Here is an 18,854-nt window from a genome sequence, read left to right on the forward strand (position 1 = left end):
AGGTGTAACAAACTAAATATAATAAGTGACAAGTCAGTGGCAATGTGAGTATCATAATGACTACTAAAGTGCTAAGTGTAGACATGCAAATCCATCTAGCCAAGCAATCCATCATCAATGTCTGCACATGTTGAGCTTACCATCTTAATGCTCCCCCTCAAGCTCAACTATATCTCTGTAACTCCAAGTAAGCTTTGAAACTTTCGAAGCTTCTCTGCACCCAATGCCTTTGTGAAAATGTCAGCTTTCTAATCATGTGTGCTGACATATACCAAGAAATCTCTCCTACAAGGACCTTCTCTCTCACAAAGTGGTAGTGCATCTCAATGTGTTTTGTCCTAGCATGGAACAGGGAGTTCCCAGCTAGTTGTATGTTGCTTATGTTGTCACAATGAATGACAACTGGACCATCTCCCTACACATCCAAATCACCTAATAACTTTTGCAACCATACCACTTCACGTGGTGCCATAGCAACATCTCTATACTCAGCCTCTGTACTCGATAAAGCAACTGTAGGTTGCTTTTGGCTACTCCATGTAACTGTTACCAAGGGAAAACATGAATCCACTCATAGATCTTTTGTCTCACCTAATTTGCCATATGTGTATCCAAAAAATTGTATATCCTTACCTACATTATAAAAAATTCAATAATACAAAGTGGACTTCATATATCTCAATGTACGTCTAACTGCATCCAAATGAAGCTTTCTAAGCATCTGCATAAACTAACTAACAAGGCCAATAGCATAGCTCAAGTCTGACCTTATGATAGTCATGTAAATCAAACTTCCTACTATCCTTCTGAACATAGTAGGGTCTTCTATCTCATCCCCAATGTTAGCACTCAAATTCACATTTTACTCCAATGGTATTGAAAAAGGCTTACATACTATCATACCATACTTGGATAACATATCCAAGCCTTACTCCCTTTGGGATAGCCATATACCATCATCACATCTGATCACCTCAATACCAATAAATTATCTCAGCTCACCCAAATCCTTTATCTCAAAATTCTTCTTCAAGAAGTTCTTAACTTCAATAATCTCATTGTCACTATCACCTATAATAATCAAGTCATCCACATAGATGACTATGATGACGAAACCTGCATCTCTCCTTCTCACATAAAGTGAGTAATCACATTAGAAATACAAAAGCCAATATTGACAAGATACTCTCCGATCTTGTCAAACCATGCTCTAGGTGCTTGCTTTAGCCCCTAGAGCACCTTCTTTAATCTGCATACATATATGGGATACTCTAAATCCTCATAACCTATTGGCTTCTCCATATACACCTCTTCTAGCAATTCACCATGCAAGAAGGCATTCTTAACATCCATTTGTTGCAAACTCCAACCTTTGGTTGTTGCCAAGGCAATCACACATCTAACGTTTTCCATCCTAGCAACTAGAATAAATGTCTCTTCATAATCTATACCATATATTTGAGCATAGCCTTTTGCAACCAACCTATCCTTATACCTGCTAACTGAACCAAGTGCATTATGCTTGACTTTGTAAACCCACTTATAGCCAATAGCTTTCTTGCCCTTAGGAAAGGGTATCAAATCCCAAGTCTTATTGGCTTCTAATCCAGCCATCTCCTCATTCATTGTTATTGCATCCCAATGAGCATGACCAATAGCATTCTCAAAAGAAGTGGGCTCAACATCCTCAATTACCTTCACCATATAGGCATAGTAACGAGCTACATAATCTTCAAAACCAAATCTTTTAACAGGATATCTGACCCTGCTAGACTTGCATACCACTGGATCACTCAGTGGAGCCTTTACATTACTATATGCTCTCTGTACACCTGTTGTCCTGTTATTAAAGGAATACCAAGCTCATCATCTAAACTCTCTAAACCACTAGAATCTTCATCAAATTCCAAATGACTAGTAGATGTGTCATTACCATCCAACACTTTCTTATTTCCTTTATCTTTGCTTGCAACACTTCTAGATCCACCAAAAGATGTGGGACTACTCCTTAGTCTTCCCTAGACCAAAGGCTCACTTTAGGTGTAGTACCAGATGATGTTTTTGGTCCACTAAGACTCCTAATTCTAGCTTTTCTTTTTGCACATAGCTATTGTGATCATTATCATCAATTAATACATCACCGACAAGTGCATATTAACTACTCATCTCATCAAAAATAACATTTTTGCTCACTCTGAACTCACCTATGACAAGGTTATAACACTAAACATGTACAATACAACCAAATACTTTCAAGTGTGATACATTGGACTTCTTACCTATAAATCATTCTTCAGGGGTCATCCCATGAACTGCAGCTATGGAAGTTATGTTCATAATATAGACAGCAGTATGAACAACTTCAAACAAAAAAAAAAGGACATTCTTTTCAACCATCAATGACGTGCAACTTTCGCAATATGCCTATTTTTTCTTTCTACAACCCCATTTTGTTGTGGGATATACTTGTAAGTAAATTGCCTCTTTATCCCTGAGACCTCAAGAAGCCACTAAACTCATTAGAGAGGTACTCTCCCCCTCCATCTTATCTCAAACACTTAACTTTTAAGCCTATTTATGTTTCAACAACTACCTTGAAAGATTTGAAGTACTCAAATACATCGCTCTTTTCCTTCATGAAATATACCCATAGCTTCCTTGAACAATCATCAATAAATGTGACAAAGTATTTACTACCACTAAGAGATACATTCTGTGTAGGCCCCCAAATATATGTATGCACAACATCAAGTATATTTTTTCTCACTTCTCTATCATGCAAAAAGGGTTGTCTTGCCTGCTTACCAAACTAATATGATTCACACACTTTATGAAATTCTACAACTTTAAAAGAAGACAACCCTATAAGCGATCCTTTGGACTGTATTAATTTCAGCCTTTGTACATTTGCATGTCCGATACGTTTATGTCATATTTCAATATCTACAACCACTCATTTTCCTTTAGCATACATGGCAACATTCATTGCAATTGCCTACTTATCAAACTGACATGCTTCAGACGCTTTATGAAATTCTGCAACTCTAAAAGAAGGAAACCCTATAACCAATCCTTTTGACTGCATTAATTTCAGCCTTTGCACATTTATATGTCTAATATATTTATGCAATATTTCAATATCTGCAACCAATTCTTTTCCTTTAGCATATATAGCAACATTTATTGTAAGAATTTAAGCATCTAAAGTGAACATGTGGTCAACTCTACTTCCTTTTGCAACCAACTTACACTTATCATTAAAGTTGTCTACAAAATAACCTTTTGCATTAAATCGAACCTGCAACCTTTACTCTACCATTTGGTCAATAGACACTAAGTTCTTTGTGATTGATGGCACATGTAATACATCTGTCAAACTCTTTGTCTAGCCATCACGCAAGGACAAAGGAACCTTTTTAATGTGTGAAATTGGGTGGCATGAATCATCACCCGTTTACATATAACTTGTATTTTGTAAGTCCTACATCTCTACAAACCATTCAACATTACTGGTCATATGTTTAGATGTACCTAAATCGACATATCATACAATTATTATGTGTTCCCTTTGAACTTGTAACTGCATTCATCATATGCTACATAACAAATTGATACTCATTTTTGTCTTCATTCTGTCATGGAGACGATGCACAGTTTCCTTGCTGCAATTTACTACTACGAATATCATTCTTCTTAGCATAACATTAACATGTAATATGACATGTTTTACCACAATAATGGTAAACAATAGCAAAATTTTTAAAATCTCTGTTCTACCATCTACCTCTTCCTCTAGAGCTCCCCTTGTCTCCAAAGTTTCCTCAACCTCCTGAAACTTGCATTTCATCAAATTGCTTATTTAACATATTTTGTTGGTTGTCACGAGAACGTCTTATACCACGACCTCTCAAAGAGTATCTACCACGTCCCCTTCCCAAACTTGAGTAAAATTCTTGGACCTGTTTACCATTTCTTTCAGATGAGTCACCCTACATATTAATCTATTCGGTAATCATGAGAGAGACTAGCTTATCAAAATCTGAAAATGGCTTTCGTATATAAACAAAAGTGACGAATGATTTTTTAGCCTTCTCATTATTAAGACCACCAAAGTAGATGAAACTAAATCATCATCATCAAGCATTGCATCAATCACTACTAAAGCATCAGAAATGCTCCTCACCTTCAAAACATACTCATTGACATGCATTTTCTCTTTCTTCAAGGTATTCAACTCTTGCTTAAGTTTAATCTTTCGTGCCTTTGTATTTACTAACATGTTCTCAAAAATTGTCCAAGCTATATGTGAAGTTTCTACATTCCTAATATGTCCTAGCATAGTATTATCAATAACTGTGGATAGCCAATACATCACCTTTTTTTCTTTTGCATTCTATTCTTTCCATGTCTTTAATTCGTCTATAGTTGGATGGATACTCAGCTCTGGCTCCATTTCTTCACTTGAAACAAAATCATAAAGACCCTTTCCAATGAGAAAGTTCGTCACATGGAACTTCCATGAAGGGTAATTATTCTTGTTAAGCTTCTCACTAATGGGATTTTTACTGTTTTTTGCCATTATCACAAAAATAATATAAAACAGCAAACAAGTCTTTTGTAATCTTTCAAGAGGTACACAACAATACACCAAGCAACCTTTTTCATTGATTGCTCAACAATACATGTAATTTGAAACTTTTTTGTAGATAAATCTTATGTTTACTTCGTGGTAAACACCTCAAAATTTGCAAATTCACAATCTGCAACCTGTGCACTCATTTTCGGTCGATATAGCCGAAATTGCAGTATACCCTGAAACTGTTGTCTGCAACCTTGCGACTCCAAAACAAGGCCTGAAATGGCCTCAGATGCCCAAAAAAACTGTGAAAAAGCTGTAAAGGGCTTATCTACAGAATAAAGAGTATTTTTCTTGCATACCAAATCTCACAACAATTTGAGATTTCCACTCTATCCTGCTACTGATACCTCCACAAACACTATCCAAGAGAGAGTGGAAGAATGGGACAGCTTCTTACCTATTGCTTGCTTCCTCAAACCTTGCTTCTTCTCCTTCACTTTAGCCTTCCAAACCACCCTCTCTCACTGACGCTGCTCTAATACCAAGAATCGCGTGGTGGGGAGACTTGCTTGAACTGCTGTACCAAGCACACACTGTATACACAAGAGGAAGCTCACTCAAAAACACAATAAGAGAGATGAAAGCCAAAACATTTTCCTGTTGGTTTCTTATTCTTTCACACACAATACAATGTACACAAAGTATAGATAAGATACAACATAAAGGAAAGTAGCCTACTAAGTCAAACAGTGCATAACTAACTGCACTAATCGACTGGCATTGTATCTATGCCAGCTATAGGTAGGTATAAAAAAACTAAATATAATAAGTGATAAGTTAGTGGCCATGTGAGTATCATAATGACCACCAGCATGATAAGTGTAGACGTGCGGACCCATCTAGCTAGGCGGTCAATCATCAATGTCCAGATGTGTTGAGCTTGCCATCTCAACAAAAGTCATGGTAACAAAACGTCACAAACTCTATAAAAGTAGGGCTATAGACGCTTGATAATTGCAAGGATCTAGATATTAATGAGAAGCAACAATAGATGTCCATAAGAGAGAGGTAAAATATGATCATGAATGGCTGCTAAGAATTATTAACAATTTTTTCATGCGAGAAAGACATACAAGGTTCAAGATTTGTTTGAAATCACATCAATCAGAGAGTACAATTGGGTGTTCCATAGCTTTTCAAGATGAAAAACGCCGATTATATTGCCACTGCTTTACAAGGAATATTCTTTCATAGTTAACTTTTGCACCTCTAAGATTTCTTTCATCTCTCCTTTCCAAATTAATTGGATCAGAAACTCAAGCAAGTAAATTAGAAGTAATTTTGCTCCCCTTTGCAAGCGATTGGATCAAAAACAAGTAAACTGGATGTAATTTTAGGAACGAATACCCTTTCTAACCATTGTGATAACTTTGCCCTTATAGGGCAATTCTAATAAATGTCTAGTCTCTACAATAGATAGAATGCATCAGGAAATGTGTATCTATAATCTAGCACCAAAACCTCAATGATTTGTTTCTGCAACTTGAGAAGACATAAGCCTGTTTTTCCACTGGATTTGTGTTATCAGAGCCTTAAGGTTGAGTACATGAAACACTGGCATGAAGCCTTTATTATGGAAAACTTCTTACTTGTGCAGTACCAACTGCCACTGCCACCCCACCCACTGCAACAAGGACAAACAGCCATTGAGACCATTATAGCTGTAAGAACTCTTTCTCCCCCTCCATAGCGAGTCACATAGTTACTGCATCTCTCTCTATGAAGCTTTTGCTACTTTGGCAGAGACTCCACCAGCAACCTACTACTACTAATACTAATAGACCCATGTGCCATTGTTATACTCTTGCTGCTGCTGCTGCTGCTGCTGCTAGTTCTATACACTCAGGCAGCAGAATATAGAAGGACTCATACTATGGTTACAAACCTATTGTTACTCCTCTTCCTCCTGCCCTTTTGCTCCATTACAGCGCCCCCCTGCCGCGCACCACTATAAAACCAGACAACTGCCACCACCATCACCACTGGTACCAATATAACCACCACCACCATCAGTGGCACCACAGCCACCTCTCTGCTGCACTATGACACCATCACCGCTGTGAGACCAGCCAACCACCACCTCCCAACTCTGCTACAGGCTGATGACCACCATCAATCATAGTAGTAATAGCACCAGCTACCACCACCACATCCCCTTCCCACAAACTATTAAAAACAGCAATTACAATATACATAAACAAATATGCTGCTTCATTTCCTCTACCCTATCACAGCATTCATAAGATCTAATGAGACACATCCATCTTGACTACACCCAAAGGGAGATAGTCTGTGTACACACATTCAATCCCCCACTGCAAGTAATAACAATCATACTACTAATGTTCTGGTTAATACTGTTCACACTCTGACTGTTGCTATCCTTAAATGACTTCTGATAAACAGTATTAAAAATTTTGTACGTCAACTCAACGTACGTTTTAAAAATGTACACTAGCAACAGTGGTGCTAAAATACAAGGATGGCATGAATCAACAAGCAAAGTTTCATTATCATGAACCTATGATGAGTGGGCATACCAGTAGCATTTGGGTTTCCCACCACAAGAACATCAATATTTTGGTAGTAACAGTAAAAATTCAGCCTAATGATCCTTGTTTACAATCATCTGCAGCTGCCTCTTCACTTTCTATATCTTGCAAGTAAGTATGAAGAGCCAAATCTGTGAAACCAGCGGTAGTGTTGTTAATTGAGTCACTCACAGTGACAGTATGGTCGCTAATTATGTGGGCAACAACCTGGCACCGCTGTTGTACAATATTGCTACCATCCTTACGTTGTGCTTCTTCAACATCATGATCACCATCAACCTCACCATTAGCATTGATCCCAACATCATGATTATTGTCACTACCAATTGGAGCTGTAAGCACTAACGATGGTCCTGTACTGGTTATCACTTGGGTGTGATCTTCCCTCTTGGGCTGGATAAATGCCAAGTCATTCTCCTTGACATTAACCATTGGTGTACCAACAGCTGCAGATGCAGAATTAGGAACTGCAGGCCCCAGTATGGATGAACTCTCTAAATCAATGCCAATGGTTGATGTAGATACTGAAGGTTTTGTTTTACTTATGTCCTGCAGCATGGAAGTATTAGCTGCCTTAGTGTAAGCTGAATTAGCAGTGGGCTCGACTGCAGCAGTTCGGGAACATCCAGTTCTACAGGGATAAACAACAAGGTTTCCTGACAAGGATGATGCTGGTATCGGATGACAATTAGTAAAGAGATGGCAATTACTACTACTGCGGCAGCCAGCTGTTGCAGGAGCACTTAAAGTTCTCATAAGAGGAGAGCAGTGGTCTAACAAGGAGGAACCCTTCAAAATTATGTTAGGTGTCCGCTCACGAAGTACATGTCCATTTTGAGAACTGGTGGGGAAACTACTTGTATGTACAGTTTTGCAGCTGACTGCACTGCAATTGGCAGCAGCAGCAACAGCACTTGTAGTAGGAGAGGGGGAATTAGCAAAAGCTTTTGTAACTGCAGGCAATCTGGACAGAGGAGCCTGAAGACTGGACATGGATGGCAGGACTGAGGCTGACAAAGAATTAGAAGCTGAAGAAGAAGAAGAAGAAGACGGTGACGACAAAGAAGAGGATGAAGTCGTTGGTAAATCAATCTTTAAGCAACTGGTTGTGATAACATTTGATGCTGCTGCTGCAGTTGATGTTGGTGCTATTGTTGTTTCCTCTGGCTTGGTAGTGGAGAAAGGTGAACTGATAGAGGGAGCTGGCTGGGTGGTAGGATTATACCATGCTAGTAGGCTATTCTCACTTAAACCCAGCTGAGCTTCTGCAAGTAACCTTGCTGTAGGGCTAGGGGATATTATTGGTACAGCTGAACTGGACATAGTGGCATTCCGTAAGGATGATAATGCTGATCTTCTCCGGCTGTCACTGACAGTCTCATTCCACGACAACCGCCGTTCTAGGGTTCTTCTGAACGGTGGCTCCTCATCATCATCATCATCCTGATTATCCCTTACGATCTCATCATGATGCCTAACCAGCAGCTTGCGATCCACTAATGAGTCAGGGGATGTCAATGTGGCGTTGTTATATAAGCAGTTTCCTCCACCACCACCACCACCAGCAATCATATTAACTCCTGTACCCCACTGATGATGGTGATACTGAGTAGTAGGTACAGTATTTGTATTAGCTGTAGTGGCAATGTTACAAGGATTATTAAGCACAGGAAAAGTATATGCTGCTGTTGGTTGCTGTAGAAGAAGACTTGGACTCATCATTGTCTGTTGCAATGCACTGTTGAACGTCCTTTGCACCATTGCAACAAAGTTCACATCCTCCAGAACCTAACATCATTCAAAACACATTTCTTATGACTTCAAAATGCAAAGATGCTTCCTATGTGTGCAGTGAAATTAACAGTGATATTTATATATTTGTATGTACCTGCTGCATGGATGCAAGCTGCACAAGGCCCTCACGCACAGAAACAACTGCGATTGTCTGCACCACATGATCAGCAATAAATAAACCCTGTATTGAAAATAACAAGGGGCACTCCTAAATTCTCCATAGTAATCGACTTTAAACTAGCTGGTTTATACTACTAATCAACCACAATGCTAGCAAAATTCAGTATTTACTAACACTTCACTGATACTCATAATTAATGCTGGTGACTAGCCATAACAATGCAACAAACGTGAATTTTGCAGTTTTCCTGTACCTGGACGCCAGCCTTGAATTGTACCTCCCATGTCCGTGGTTGCTAAAATTTGCACATTCCAGGAAGACATTAGACCACTTCATACAGCTATCCCTCCTCTAACTTCTCATGCACAACATCACATATATCTCAGGGAATGGAAAGAGGAAACAATCAAACTCAGGCCCTTACAAACAGATTCACAGCTCAAGTATACAGCTCCTAAACAATTATTCAGCTTAGAGAGAACCAAAAACATGCCGAAACTTTATGCTAAAAGCGACCAAGAACATGTTACTTAAAAACCTGCAAATTTTCAGTACTTGTAAACAAAAAGGATAGATGAAGGTGCTAAGTAGCACAGAACAAGATGACTAACCGGATCTATGGTATTATGCCAAAAAGCCACCAGACGATTATCACGCTCTGGAGGGTCTTTGTATATCCATTTGTGACCATTGTCAGCTGCAACCTTCCCCATAAGCCTGTGGGAAATGATTCAACATATTTCCTTAGATTCTCATCCTGGATTATATAGCACCAATCGGCACTTCTAGATGCAATCATAAGGGTTGAATGCTATGTAGCATCGAGTTTGGTCAAACTGAGTGAGAACTAGGATGATGTTTACCCTTCGCCATAGTTGTACACTTCATGCGACATTTTGAAAAAGAGTTCCGGATGCATCCCGCTATGCACTGTCTTCTCCATGATAATATCAGGAGCTGCTGCTAATGCTGGGCTACCACTAGCAGGTGGTGCCACTGCTTGTTGTTCATCATGATCAATAACTATCACTGATCTTGCAAAGTCACAATAGCCATCTTCCCAAACCAATATCCTGCAAATCCATAATCAGCATAGGCAATACACTCCAAAATACCAGAGAACCAATATGCTCTTCTTTTTTTTCCAACTTAATTCAAGGCACGTACGTTTTTCCCCACATCAGGGTTTTTGTAAGATGAGTAATACACTGGCTTACCAATTTCTTTTGTTGGCTTTGGATCTATCGAGGTAACCTCCAAGTTCCCACCTGTCCAGAGGTCAAAACGCAGGGAAAACCTCAGAAATCGAATGCAGGATGAACTTGCAGGATGGTAAGCCAATGTGTGGAAACTGACTCTATTTAATCACGTGCAGAACCTTCAAAGCTCAAACCATGAAGCTTTCTATAAAATGATAGAAGTTATCCTGACTTACTTGGGAGGGGGGAAGTGCCGAGGGATGATTCTCCAAAAAGTGGCATAAATCCACTCAGAATCATTACAGAGGCTTTGCAAGGTCTGGCGGAGGAGATGGCTGCACAGGTGCAACCTCGAAATACTGTCCATTTACTTCTCAAAGGAATGCTCCCGCTAAACGCTTGGCCTTCGCAGAATTCGCAATCATATCAGGTGATTACTGTGTTAAGACTGCATGGACAAGCAACAGAATACGGGCAAGCTTGCCATGGACTGCAGGCCTCTCGATTTATATATCCGCATTATCTATGGCTGATAATAACAGTATACATTGACCCTACTAGGAGGGAATGCTTTTTTCTCTTTTTTCTAATCCAAAGGGAAGGCCTCATAGTCTATTTTTGGGATGGAAGCATATGCTTCGCCTTTGCTTAGGCAATGAATGCAAAGGCGGTGCGCTCTCTCTCTCTCTCTCTCTCTCTCTCTCTCGCGTAATGACCTCTCTTTCTCACATTGGTTCTCCCAGCGTTAGATCGCGAGGAGCTTCTATGGCCGTTATCGTTTAGCGTGATTTGTGATGGTAGCACCAATCATCATCTTTAGATCAAAGTTAACACCGTTGAAAATACGATCAGACAGCATGTTTTTCTTTGAATACTCCACGGAAACCCTAGCCATCGATCGTTCAGAGCAGCAAGCGCGCGCTCTCTCTCTCTCTCTCTCTCTCTCTCTCTCTCTCTCTCTCTGCTTTGAACGATCAATGGCTAACGTTTCCCTGCAGCACCATAGACACCGGCAAGCTTCCACGCAATGGCGCGATTACATTGTCGCAGGCAAATTTGAAGCATATCTGCAATTGAAGCTGCATCGATGGCTGTGTCAATGGATTCTGCAGCATGTTGGCCACTACGAATCCATTTTTTGGATAATAGATGTAATTGCATATGCATTATCTGAAGATTCGCTGGATTATGTGAAGATAGGCTGGACGCACTCTCTAGCTCATATTTTCACACAAATGGCTGGAGATCGTTTGAATGAGGGGATGTTAGTTAGAAAGCTCAAAGTTTGATAAGTTGGTTAACCATTAGTTACCCAATGTTTAATCAGCCCAAAGGGGTACCATGCGAAAGTACTATGGAGCTAGCGGGCTGCTAATTGGGTGGAATGATTCAATCGGTAGATGAATAGAAATGCACACCCTTTCCTCAACCGATTAAGCAACAACTCGTTGACGTTCAAATAAGCTAAAATAGCACTCATTCTTCTAAAAAGAGTTTAATAAGCATGTAAAGTTGTTAGGTTGTGTTTGCACTGTACCTCTCTTAATCTTCACTCACAAGTCATAACTCGTTTACAAGCATGACTGATCTCGCCTCTCCCCCCCAAAAAAAAAGCGTCTACATGCACACACTCTCTATGGGGATAGAATGGTTAGAGCAACTCATGAGCATAAATCTCTGAGACCAGTTCTAGCAGAAATTGCTAAAAAATTTTGGGTCCACTATTTGCTTTCAACTTCATATGGTATTGGTAGCAAAGCGATAATACTAGTTCAACGGGTTAGTCATAGGCCATTTTTACTGTTTGAGGGGAATCTCCTACTTACAAGAGGCAAAACATGTTGTTGGTAGTTCAAATTCCTCTATGAACTATGGAGCAACTATTGTTGGTTTTAAAAGGCAAAATTTCTAATCCTCTAGAATGGAGATTTTGGACGAGTGCTCCAAAAGCAATTTCTATTCACAACACACATGAATATGTTTGTAAAGTCCAATGCTTCGAAGGAAATGTCTAGAAATGCCCATCTCTGAAACACCATGTGAACTTGCTCTTACTAGAATAGTTTCCAAATTTTCAAGTTTGAATCCACTAGGGTTCAAGCCTTGGGGATACTCCTTTAAGGTGAAAAGATAGGGGGAGAGAGAGGGAGTTTAAGCTCTTGCAATACACACAACACATAGAGAACACACAAAAGATAGAAAGCTAAAAACCCTAACCTTTCTTCGTCGTCTTCTTCTTCTTCTCTACTATAATAGTCTATGAAGAATAAAGAGCTACAATGTACATAATACAGTAAGATATCCCATAATTCTGTAACGAACGGGATACGGTACATGGGAGCTAAAGGTTAGACACCCAGTCACACTGATTGGGGTATATAAGGTATAAGAGTCCCAATTTAGGGCATCCAGTTATTATCAAGAACATACTCTTCACCTTCATCTTCAGCTTCCATGGCTTCCTCCCCCTTCCTCCCTTTTACATAGAACAGCCCATACTCTACAGTGGACTTAACATATCTCATAATGTGTCTAACTGCATCCAAGTGTACCTTTCTAGGCTTCTGCATAAACTGACTTATGAGCCCTACAGCATAGCTCAAGTCAGGCCTAGTGATGGTCAAGTAAATCAAGCTGCCAACCATCTGCATGTACATAGTCACATCCTCTACTTCAGCCCCAGTGTTCATGTCTATCTTGACATTCAGATCAAGAGGTGTATCCAGTGGTTTGCATTCAGCCATGCCATACTTCTTTAGCATCTCTATGGCAAAGTGCTTCTGCATCAGCCATAACCCATTGTAAGCTGGAACTACCTCAATGCCTAAGAAATACTTCAGTTCTCCCAGGTCTTTCATGTCAAATTCAGATTTCAGCATCTTCATTACATGCTATATGCCCAAGTCATCATCACCAGTGATTATCAAATCATCAACATATATGACCAACACTACTAAACCACTATCAGTCTTCCTTATAAATAGGCTATGATCAGCCCTCCCAACAGCAAAACCCAATCTCTGCAAGTAGTTACTGATCCTAGCATGCCAAGCTCTCGGAGCCTATTTCAGCCCATACAATGCCTTTTTCAGCCTGCATACATAATGTTGAAAATCAGAGTGAACATACCCTTCCGGCTGAACCATATAGACATCCTCTGCTAGGTAACCGTTAAGAAATGCATTCTTAACGTTCATCTGCTGCAATTTCCAGCCTTTAGCAGCAGTCAAGGCAATCACAGTGCGCATGGTTGCCATCTTGGCAACAGGGATGAATGTTTCCTCATAATCAAGTCCATACTATTGGGCATACCCCTTTGCGACCATCCTAGCTTTGTATCTCTCTACACTGCCATCTGACTTGCATTTGATTTTGTAGACCCATTTGCAGCCAATGGTCTTTTTCCCTTCAGGCAGTGGTACTAAATCCCATGTTTTATTTTCAGCCAAGGCATTCATTTCTTCATCCATGGCTACACACCAATTCTCATCTTTCACTGCTTCAGCATATGTACTTGGTTCTTTGACCTCCATCACTTTTGTCATGTAAGCATAATGCTTTGCAGAGTAGCCACTGTATGTCAACCTGTCAACAGGGTATCTGACCCTCTGCGAGCGTCTAAGCTGTGGTGCACTACTCGATTCCCCTCTCTCATGAGGCAGAATATACCTGCTCTGCCTTGTGCCAGGCGTATAGACAGTCGGAATACCAAGTTCGCTGTCTAGAGTATCACCAGACTCATAGCCAGAAGTCATTCTACCAGGTGTCATCATACCAGATGCATCCTTAATAACTTTCTCTTTTCCTTTGCTGTCCAAGTCATCATGTCTCCCCCTCACTGACATACTGGTGTCAGTGGACGGTGAGCTCCTCAATCTCCCTGTCCATGGGGATACTGTTTGACTACGAGGTCCTGTCATAGCAGTGCTCTGTTGTAAATCAATTGTAGAGGCATGAGTGGAAGGCATATCCGCTGGCACTGCAACTGGTGATACATACCAAGAACCCATCTCATCAAAGATAACATCCCTGCTTACCAAAGTCTCCCTAGTAGAGGGATCATAGCATTTGTATGCCTTCTTCTCCTGCGAATATCCAATGAAAACACACTTATGTGCTTTGGGATCCAGCTTCTTCCTTTTCTCATCTGGAATATGACATAAGCAAGACAGCCAAAGACTTTCATGTGACTTACATCCGGCTTATAGCCATACAACTTCTCAAATGGTGTCATCTCATGAATACCTGCAGTGGGAATCCTGTTCAAAATGTATACGACTGTCATAACAACCTCTGCCCAATAGTAAAGCAGCATATACTTTTCATTCATCATAGCCCTAGCAGCTTCCATCAGAACCCTATTCTTCCTTTCAGCTACTCCGTTTTGCTACGGAGTGTAGCTGCAGGTGAGCTGCCTACGAATGCCATTTTCAGCCAAGAAATCATCAAATTCATTTGATACATACTCCCCACCACTATCAGATCTCAAGCAAGAGATGTAGCATTCAAACTCCTTCTCAACCTGTGCTTTAAATTGCTGAAAAACAGCAAAGACCTCATCTTTTGTTTTCAATATGTAAAGCCAGGTATAGCGACTGTAGTCGTCAATGAAGGATACATAATATCTAGAACCTCCCATAGATACATTATGAGCTGGCCCCCAAACATTAGAGTGCACTAACTGCAATGGACGTGTACTCTGTCGTACATGCCTGAAAAATGGCAATCGTGATTGCTTACTGAACTAGCAAGCCTCGCATACATGACCAATATTTGAATATTGAAACTTCGGTAAACCTGTAACCAGCTGTTTCTTTTGCATAATTTTCCGTCTTTGCAAATTGACATGCCCCACTCTCTTGTGCCATATTTCCAAATCCCTAACAGTGCTAGAACCATGGGCAAACATAGCTGAATTCAGCTCTGGCAAAGAAGCATCAAGAGTAAACATTCTGCCATTCCTGTGACCACGAGCTATCAACTTGCAGCCATTGCCAAACTCTTCAATGAAGTAGCCATGCTTATTGAATCTAACCTGCAAGTTCTGCTCCGTCATCTGACCAACAGATAACAAGTTCTTCGTAATTGAAGGGACATGCAATACATCATGCAAATTTTTCTTTCTGCCATTATGGACCACAAGAGGCACTTTGCCTTTATGCTCAATGCTATGCTGCGTGTCATCACCTATGCATACATAGCCATGCTTTTCAACCACCATATCCGTGAACCAATCACCGTGAGGGGTCATGTGATTCGACGCCCCTGAGTCAATGTACCACACTGCATCATCAGATGATTTTTCAGCAGCCTTATCTTTGACATATTGCATGGCAAACAGTCTATCACCAGAGTCATTTGCCTGACTAGACATAGCATAATGTCCATGCTGCTTGCCCTTCTGGTTTCCCTGCTTCTTCCAGCAGTCCTTTGCAATATGGCCATACTTTCCGCAGTAGTGACAATCCTTATCCTTATTTGGATTGTCTGACTGACGCTGCCATGAGCCTCTGCCACAGGAGTTAGATCTCCCCCTGCCTCGAAAGTTTCCACCACCTCTTGCATTTGATGACTGCTGATTGCTATTACTATAGGATGCATTCTGCTGGCCTCCTCTGCCAGATCCATAGCCTCTACCACGGCTACCACGACCACGCTGATTCGAGTAAAAAACTGCATCCTTATTCTTTGAACTGCTTGACCCTGTAGCTAAGCCAAGCTTCACCTCTTCATGAATCAATAATGCAACCAGCTCATTAAAGTCAGGCATCTCAACCCACACAGACACTGAAGTGTCAAAAGACTTGTACTCTGGACCCAAGCCATTTAAGATCACTGCAACCATATCCTCATCTTCAACCTGTGAACCAACAGATGCCAGCTGATCTGCTATGGTCTTAACCTCTATGACATAATCTTGTATGGATCTATTCTTCCTCTCCATGTTATTGAATTTCTGCTTTAATTGTATCTTCCTTGCACTTGTGGTTGTGCCATAGTATTTGACCAATATATTCCATGCATCTGCTGGGGATTTACAGTTCATGATCTGCATCACCATAGCATCCGAGATACATAATGACAACCAATGTAAAACCCTGCGAGCTCTTTCCGTCCAAGCTCGATGCGCTCGTCTTTGATCAGCTGTAGGATTCCTTTCTGGAACTTCAGGTTCAGCCTCAACACCTGTCACTAAGTCCCAATATCCTTTGCCTATCAGAAAGTTCTCCATGCGAAACTTCCATATTGCACAATTGTTGCTATCAAGCTTTTCTCTCACAATTTGGGTTACATTATCAGTTCTATCAGCATTTCCCATGTTGTAGACCTTGCCTGACTACCTGCAAACCAAGATCTTTGTAACAGTTCAACTTCAGCCCAGAACTGTTTATGACAGTTTTCTGCAATCAATTGCAGTAAAAAACCAGGGTATTTCAGCCCATTGACAGTCCAAAACAACTCATAACCAAGTGGCTTAACCTGTGAGTAAAGCAGTCAGTGCAAATACTATGTATTCACTTCGATTTGAACTCCTGCAACCTCACTGCCAGGGTACATATATGCAGTCTGAAACCTGTAATTCTGTGAGTGACCAGCAGTGATTTCAAGCCCAAAACTGAGTGATATACATGTCATACATGTCCCAAACCTTCATAGACATCTGCTAGTACATGTAGCAATCTGAGCATAACCAATGGGGCACAAGTCAGTGCATAGATAGCAGGTATAAGTATCAAGCTTTCTGCTTACAAATTGCAATTAGCAACTTCTTAGTAAACCAAAGTCAATCCAGCTCCAAAACAGCCTCAAATCATGTCAGACATTCACTTTGAAGTGTTAGGTTCAATACATGAGCTTTCGGGTAACTATAGGCATCCTGTCTTCATGAATCCAATTCATAGATTGCATTTATTGCTTGCAACCACTGAGACAATGTCACTGCAGTAATCACTAGCCTTAGACTTAAAATTCCATGATCCCTTGATGCTCAACCCAATCCATAATCCTCCAGTAGACATATCCCATGTCATACATATGATAAATGCCAGCCAAGTGTTATGTAATGCTTCAATGGAAGCTAATGCTTGCTGCCCACTGTTTTGAGATAGGTTTCCAGCCTGTTTACTCTTCCAGATTTGAGTACTTCCTTCAAGAAATTTCAGCTCAAAGGCATGAGAACTGATACATATGTCTTCCAGAATGCTCCTTGGCTCCAATGAGGTCCATAAATCATGTCAAAGAGCTTCAAGCTCCAACCAAGTTCAGATACAAGCTGCCCTATCACTGTTTACAGCTGAACTGCTACTATTTCAGATCTGTAGATCAGATCTGTAGCTCATAACTGAGCATACATCCAAGTGATAGCATGCCAAGACCTTCAACCACCTTCCAAGGTGTATAAGCAAGTTGTAGATTGCCTGAGGAGCTACAAATGCCTTGTGTTGCAGTGGGATATGCCTTCAGCCACAGCAGGCGCAAACACGCAGACTGGCCTGACCTCTGTTGCTGCACATTTTGCTTATTATTATAATGATAAGGCACTCACTGGTGCTCAACCAGTCCTTGGAAGACTCCTCAACAAGCCACAGCTCCTGCTTCAAGCAATGAGACTCCAATGCTCCACAATACATACCTCTGTGAGACTATTGATGAAAAATGACTGTCAGTCCTCTTCCTTTCCCAGCTCTTTAGGTCAATCTTCAAGTCTTCTTCTTGAGTGCATTCCACCAGTGATCCCATTCATGGCTCTGATACCATGTTAGATTTCATGGATGCAGGAAAGAGAGCAACACGGAGTGAAGCAACATGCTTCCTCTCTCTATTCTTCTCATTATTCATTCAACACACTCTTTGTGCATATACAACCTAAGGTCATAAAGACCATTCACACTAGAAGTAGAACCAACTTATTTAATGTACCTAACTGATCTAGCCAGACTAGCTGTGTCCAGCTCATGTCCGTCAAACACACATGAACGAGCTTGATATTCTAACATGAAGCCTGAAGGCTTGGCAGTGGCCATTTGATATCAAGACATCAGATCTGAAAAAAACGTCATCAAAGGAGACTGTGCCTGCAACCTGTTTTTTTGCAGAAGCTATATCTTGCTACAAAAATAGTTTTTGGAGAAATGGCCCATTATTCCTCATCATTTTGACGTGGTCTACAACTTTGTAGAAGAAAGTTTTTTCAAATTCTTCACAAATTTTGAGATATTCAGCATAGACCTGTGTAGACTAGCTGTTTACTATAGTAAACAGCAAGCGATTCCAGGGCATTGGTGGCTTTCATCCTAACAATGTATATGCCCTTATTATCATGCATTTGAGCATGATATTGGAGTGTTAAATGCTCAGTTTTGGAGCTTATTTGCAAGCTGGAAACAGTGAACTAGTTGCTGTCCTGAATTTGGAAACAATATACCTACAGGGTTGAAGCATTTGTGATGCTTATTTGCTAGTGACAAATGCTTGGATCATATCACTTGAGTGGTAAATGCTTTTTGAAATATTGTGATGCCGAAAGTCCAAATTATGGACTGATTTGT

At 40.5% G+C, this 18,854-nt stretch overlaps 1 protein-coding gene across 2 annotated transcripts; it reads right to left on the reverse strand.

The window, feature by feature from the left end:
* Positions 1 to 7,093: 7,093 nt before the first annotated feature.
* On the reverse strand, positions 7,094 to 11,518 carry LOC148039915 (uncharacterized). Of its 2 annotated transcripts, none has more exons than XM_087695158.1 (7): positions 10,542 to 11,518; positions 10,324 to 10,374; positions 9,970 to 10,179; positions 9,718 to 9,823; positions 9,360 to 9,401; positions 9,080 to 9,136; positions 7,094 to 8,979 (listed from the first exon to the last, which is right to left on the reverse strand). In XM_087695158.1, exons 1-7 carry the CDS (start codon positions 10,670 to 10,672, stop codon positions 7,240 to 7,242), a joined length of 2,337 nt encoding a protein of 778 aa, XP_087551284.1. In that variant the 5' UTR covers positions 10,673 to 11,518; the 3' UTR covers positions 7,094 to 7,239. The 2 variants fall into 2 exon arrangements, with proteins under 2 accessions (XP_087551284.1, XP_087551276.1); XM_087695150.1 differs by having other exon boundaries at positions 9,080 to 9,166.
* Between the last annotated feature and the right edge of the window lie 7,336 nt (positions 11,519 to 18,854).

This window comes from Lygodium microphyllum, chromosome 2 (genome assembly GCF_053477565.2).
Source record: "Lygodium microphyllum isolate KBCC chromosome 2, Lygodium_microphyllum_v1.1.10, whole genome shotgun sequence".
In the NCBI taxonomy this organism is placed as follows: Eukaryota; Viridiplantae; Streptophyta; class Polypodiopsida; order Schizaeales; family Lygodiaceae; genus Lygodium; species Lygodium microphyllum.